This window comes from Bison bison, unplaced genomic scaffold (assembly GCF_000754665.1).
Source record: "Bison bison bison isolate TAMUID 2011002044 unplaced genomic scaffold, Bison_UMD1.0 scf7180017864491, whole genome shotgun sequence".
Lineage (NCBI taxonomy): Eukaryota > Metazoa > Chordata > Mammalia > Artiodactyla > Bovidae > Bison > Bison bison.
Window position 1 is genome coordinate 18,303,091 of NW_011495050.1, and position 6,000 is coordinate 18,309,090.

Consider the following 6,000-nt stretch of genomic DNA (forward strand, 5'->3'; position numbering starts at 1 on the left):
ATAACTAGATAATTTGCAAGTTTTGAAACTATAATTTAATATGTTAAAATAATTTTAAAATAATATAGTGTTATTATTAGGAACTGTGTATATGTTAAGGGCAGACTCTTTACATACTCCAAATATTTTACAATTTAAGCAATTATTTGTTGAAAATGTTGCATACCTTAGAAACAATTTATAATTTCTGCCTTTATTACAGAATTCTTACTTTTGCCATTTCTAAAAATATGTTACTACACAATACTACATAATTACATATAATTACATTAACATTTCTAACTACAAATTTCTAGTTATAGATGTCAAGTATCATACTACATATTTTGTTACTTTTACTATAATTATGATATCTTCTAAAAATTTTATTAGTTGGTAATCTTTGGGGCACATTGATAACATGCATGATGATGATGGATTTTTCTTGAGAAAATTACAAAATTTACTTAATCTCATCCAAATTAATGTAAACTTTAGACCATCTGCCTCCCAATTTTTCTGTTTCTATTAACACATGTTTCAGAAAAAGAAAAAAAACAAAGGTTATCATTAATGCAGTGGAATCATATGTGAAGCTATAAGACTAGTCTCCTAAATTAATGCTTTGATTCTCAGAACTGCCAATCAATCAATATATCAACTTTGTAGCAAGTTATGCAAAAACTAGTAACTAATTTCATTGACTAGATTTTTTTCCCTCTTCTCAATTGACTGAATGACACAGAATTTAAAAATTATTGATTTATCTTACTCCATTTATTTATTCCCCAATTGCAGTGAATAACTCAGCGGCAGTTCAGTTAACATTAACTAATTATTCAAATGTTTGGTTCTGAAAATTACATGTATAGATAATATGGGCTGAAATCCCTATGTTAAGATATTAAAACTTTCTTGACTTAATAAATTTTAATAATAATTATACTGACTATAATTATTATTATTGAAATCTCAGAGTGCCAGGCACAATACTAAATGTTTGTATATTGCTTTATTTAATCTTACTAGATAATAAGTCTCAGTATTATTATCTCCACTGTACAGATGAAGGATCTGAGACTAAGAGAAGTTTAGTTGCCTAATGTAACATAGCTAGTAAGTGCTATAAATAGAAGTCAAGCCAAGGCATCCCGACCTCTATACTATACTGCAGTTCCAACTCTACACTGGGCAGATCTGGATTTAATTCTCACCTTCATCACCATCTTTGAGACTATGAGCAAGTTACAAGACCTTGCTAAGCTTATTTCTTATCTGAGAGTCAGTAAAATGATAAAGTGTTCAGATGAGTACCAGCCACACGGCAACCACCCAATAAATGATGCACAATTTTATTTACAATCAAAATTTTCAAATATCTCTTCCTGGATTCTATACAACTACTTCTGTAGCAATGATTCGATTCTAAAACTCTCTTTGCATTTCAGTTTTTAATTCACTTTACGGATACACAAAAAATCAACAGAGCCTTCTTTGGTGTACTTAAATAATTGTCTGGTATTTTACAGTAAAATACAAATCAGCATTTACATTAAATCTCCTAACATAAGTATTTCTGAGTTTTTAGACTTCAAACGTTATTCTCTTTCTCTCTCTCTCTCTCACACACACACAAAAAAAACACATACATATTTTGCTACGCTAATACAAATTATATTCCTATGTAATACACGTTATATTTCCCACATTTGCACATTTAATAATTGAACAAAGCTATCATTTTAATAGAATATAAACACATACATAGACTTGAAGGACAACTACAGGTAAAATAAGCTTGAGCACTGTATTTAGAATTCAAGTATATAATTCAAGTTCTATTTTCCAAAATTAAATAAATATGTATTATTGTAAAATAATGGCAACTTCTTAAATAACACTTGGAAATGAAAAGTTTTCGAAAAATGAGTGCAAATATTTAGGAATTCTTGAAAATGGAAAAAAAAACACTAAGTTGGTATAGAGTTATTATATCTTTTGCTTTTCTGATAAATCTATAAGGAATATAGAGCATCTCACATATTTCATCACATACCTTCAAGCCAAGCATTGCTCCTGAATCTCGAGGTACACTTCCATCTTTTAAACGCTTATTTAATAAAATGCGACCAATTAAACGATCTCCATCTTTAGATGGCTGCCACGTCACAGGGTGCTGATATATCGCATCAATAAACACAAAAATTAATGTTCTTTTATGACAAATGACCCTTTATTGTACAATCTAGCCAAACTTGCAATTCCCAAAGTGTTATGATTACACAAATCAGCTTTCAGTCAAAATATTGATCAAAAATTTAATAAGATGATAAGATTATGCTTATAATCTTATTTTAATATCTCAAGTTTTTTTAAAAAATCAGTTACTTCAAATTCTAACATGCTCTAACACAACACTGAAGTTATACAGTTCTAAAAAAACTGATAAACCTTAAAAATATATGCACACTCTAGTTTAATTATCTACATACTACAGATTAAAAAACCATAGGCAGAAAAGAGACTCTAATTCTATGCAATTGGATTCATTTAAAAATGAGAATTTAATCTTCAAACACTTCTAGAAGACTTTGAAAGACTTTATTACAGTAAAAGTTAAAAGGTCAAGCTAAATTAAAATAGAAAACTGAAGAGGGTTTTCTTGAAATAGGTTTCTAGATAAAAATTATTAAAAATACACAGGGCTAGGTAACTTTCCAAATGAATGTACATGGGAGAAACAGGTCCAATTCAAACATGAGGACAGATTACATTGCTCATTTTTTGGAGATTTCTTGACTCTTTCAGGTTTCTGAACTATTTGATAATTCAATGGTACTGTTAAACACTGTTCAACAACCTTGAAAATATTAGTTTTTCTCAAGCCTTTTCTAAATCATGACACAATTCCATTATATGTTATATGTCAAATAACAAAGTAAATGATTTGTGTAATCACAGTTCCACAGTTATCTAAAAGTTAACATGCACATCTTCATGCAAAATTTAGCAGGCAAAAGACAAGTTCCAGTAAATCACATCTATATGATAAAAAGATTTCAAAAGTTTCACTATACTAAAAGCAAACAATAAATACCAAAGCAGATGGCAATGGCTCTAATACTAATTGACACTACATTAAAATGCTATGACAATAAAACAAAAGAGCAAAATGACAGTGAAAGGGAAAAAAGAAAAACAACTTTTTCTGTGCAAACAGACCCAATTATCTCCCTTTTACCTGGGATTCAAACTGTTAATAACTTAATTTTCATCCCAAGGAAAATATATGCAAGCAGTCAAATAAGCCAATCCAAAAAAAAATTCTTTATATTTGTGGTTTATAATAACATTACCAAGTTCTTTCAAGCGACCATAAACAAAACATTCTATTGTTCCTAATTTTTATTTTCATTTACTTATTTTTTGGTATGCCGTCAAACAACAAAAACAGCAAAGCAAGCAAGAAGTACTTTGGTTGATCGATTTGTTTTGGTTTTGTTTTTCTTTTCTGCACCTTAAGAAATGCTATATTGACCCCTGAAATGCCCTGTCCTTTTATTATGTTCTGTTTGAATGAGTGACAGAGAGCAAACGAAGACCAAATGAGCAGGTTAAAAGGCAGGCTCCACAATCTCAGTACCTTATCACTATGGCTATGCTCCTCATTAAGGGTTGTGCTACTACACGTATCTACCCCAGAGTCCTTAATCTGAGGCTCAGACCATTCCAAATCCTCTTCCAAAGAGTGGCCTCCAAAGTACATCATTTTCTTTTGTCTCTCAGACCTGGTGTTAGAGTCCGACAAAACTGCCTGCTCACTAGTTTTTCTTTTTCCCTTTTGACTGTCCCCTACAGGTGTGGGATAAAAAAAAAAAAAAGATACAAAAAGAAAACATGCAAAGGTATAAATCCAAAAGGAAAAGTGAAATGATAACAGAAATTAGATAGTAAGGCCCCACATGTCTCACCAAAGACATTGGGGATGCCTCACTGCTATGCCAAGATGTATGGTCCAACCAGTTGTGATCCACGTCTCCTGTGAGAGTCAGACAGACAAAAGAGGGAAGTAAAGGAGACGGCGAAAGAAAGGGCAGACAAAGACATAATCAACATTTTAAACTGTGTGATCCCCTCTAGTTTGAAGTACTTTATCTGTAAGCACTCACTATATATACCAAGAGAAAGCTAAGATTTCAAGTGAGTTAACTTATAGAATGCAGAATACTTATGTACTCTAGACAAATCCTACAGAACAAAACTGCTGAAAGAAGAGAAACAGCTACTAATAAACAGGAATATAAAGGAAAAAAATTATATATTCTGAAAAAAAGAAAAAGACTTTCAGCAATGTCTGTTACTCATGCTATTTTTTTGATGCTGGCCTACAGACATGAGTTTGTCCTCCAAAGATTAAGATGCATTTTAAAAATTAAACAGTGGATTGCTAATAACCACTATAATGAAAAATTAAGTAATTAAATGTTTCTGGAATATAGTATGATATTCTTTAATGCTGAAACCTCCTAAAAATTTTGATTAAAAAAAAGAATTGGTTACACAAAAGATTAAATCTATATGAAAATGACAAAAGAGGTTCACTCAACTTCTGTTAGTAAATATAACCTTCCCTTAAATATCATGAATTACTTGATATTATTTTGAAGCAATTTTTCAAGTTTTTTTTTCAGAAATCGCATTCGTCTAAAAATAAATTTTCTACTCAAATAATTTTTCAGATAATTTATGTAATTGGCAACTCACAATAAATATCCATTTCTCAAACTTATGTGCTCCTTATTTGTCTTACCTTTGGAAAAGAACTTTTTCATCTATATGTGCACATCTTGTTAAGCTCTATTCATATTTTCATTTATTTAAAAATATTTACTAAACACCTTCATATTGCTGTGCATTGTGCTAAACCTTAAGGTAAGGGGTAAAACAATGAGACATTCAGCAGAATGGAGATAAACATAAATAAATCATCAGTGTCATATAGGATGTGCAAAACACTGTAAGAGTATAATAACAGTTAATTTAGATTTTGGGGTCAGCAAACACCTCTAAAGAAGTGATGTTTGAGAACAGAAATATGCAATCTATAAAGGACAGATAAAGATACAGGCAGATGGAAAGCAGAGGAAAGCATTCCAGGAAGAAGTAACAAGATGGTACTGCACAAAACACCAATGGAACACCAGTGTGTCTGAACCAAAAAGAATGAGGGCAAATGCGGTGCTGAGACTGCAGAGGCAACACAAATCAGCTTAGAGAGCCCTTCTCACACCACATTAAAGATTATGAATTTCAGTCACTGAAGGATTTTAAGCAAGATGGTGACATGATCTGATTTACACTTTAAAAAGATGAATCTAAGTACTAAAGAGAGATTGGGTTGGAAGACACCATGAGTGAAGGTACAAGAAGGAATAAAAAACACGGTAAGTAAAACTATGGGTAAATACAATAGGCTACCCTCCTCTTTAGTTTTCCAAATTATGTCGATGTTTGAAATAAGAAGTATATATCATCTGATATGCGTTTCAACACACATAGAAGAAATAGGTAAGATAATTACATTATAAGAAGGGAAAGGTAAAAGAAATTAAAGTATGTAAGGCTTCCACTTTTCTCTCTGACTAGTAAAATGTCAACAGCAGCAGGATGTAAGTTACACATATGTAATATGCAGATTCTTTACCAGCTGAGCCACCACAGAAGCCGCATAGTACCTACAGCAACAACTAAATAAAATTCTTTGCAAAGAAATACACTGAAAAACACTACAGATGAATTAAAATGCAATTTTTAAAAAAAGTTTAAATAACCTATAGATAGCAAGAAAAAGAAAATAAAAAACAGACGAAACAGAAAAAAAAAAGGCAAACAAGAAAAATGCAGACCAATCGCCTCATGAATATAGATAAATCCTTAGCAGAATATTAGCAAATGTAGTTCAGCAATATATAAAAAAAAAAAAATATATATATATATATATATATATATATATATATATAT

General features: G+C 30.7%; 1 protein-coding gene across 1 annotated transcript in view; it reads right to left on the bottom strand.

The window, feature by feature from the left end:
• Window positions 1-6,000, bottom strand: part of RIMS2 (regulating synaptic membrane exocytosis 2) — a 319,527-nt gene that overhangs the window by 291,294 nt on the left and 22,233 nt on the right. Inside the window, exons 2-3 of the mRNA XM_010863490.1 lie at window positions 3,951-4,018; window positions 2,036-2,155 (exon numbers count right to left, since the gene is read on the bottom strand). Of these exons, the coding sequence (XP_010861792.1) occupies window positions 2,036-2,155; window positions 3,951-4,018 (188 nt within the window). The remainder of the gene's footprint in view (window positions 1-2,035; window positions 2,156-3,950; window positions 4,019-6,000) is intronic.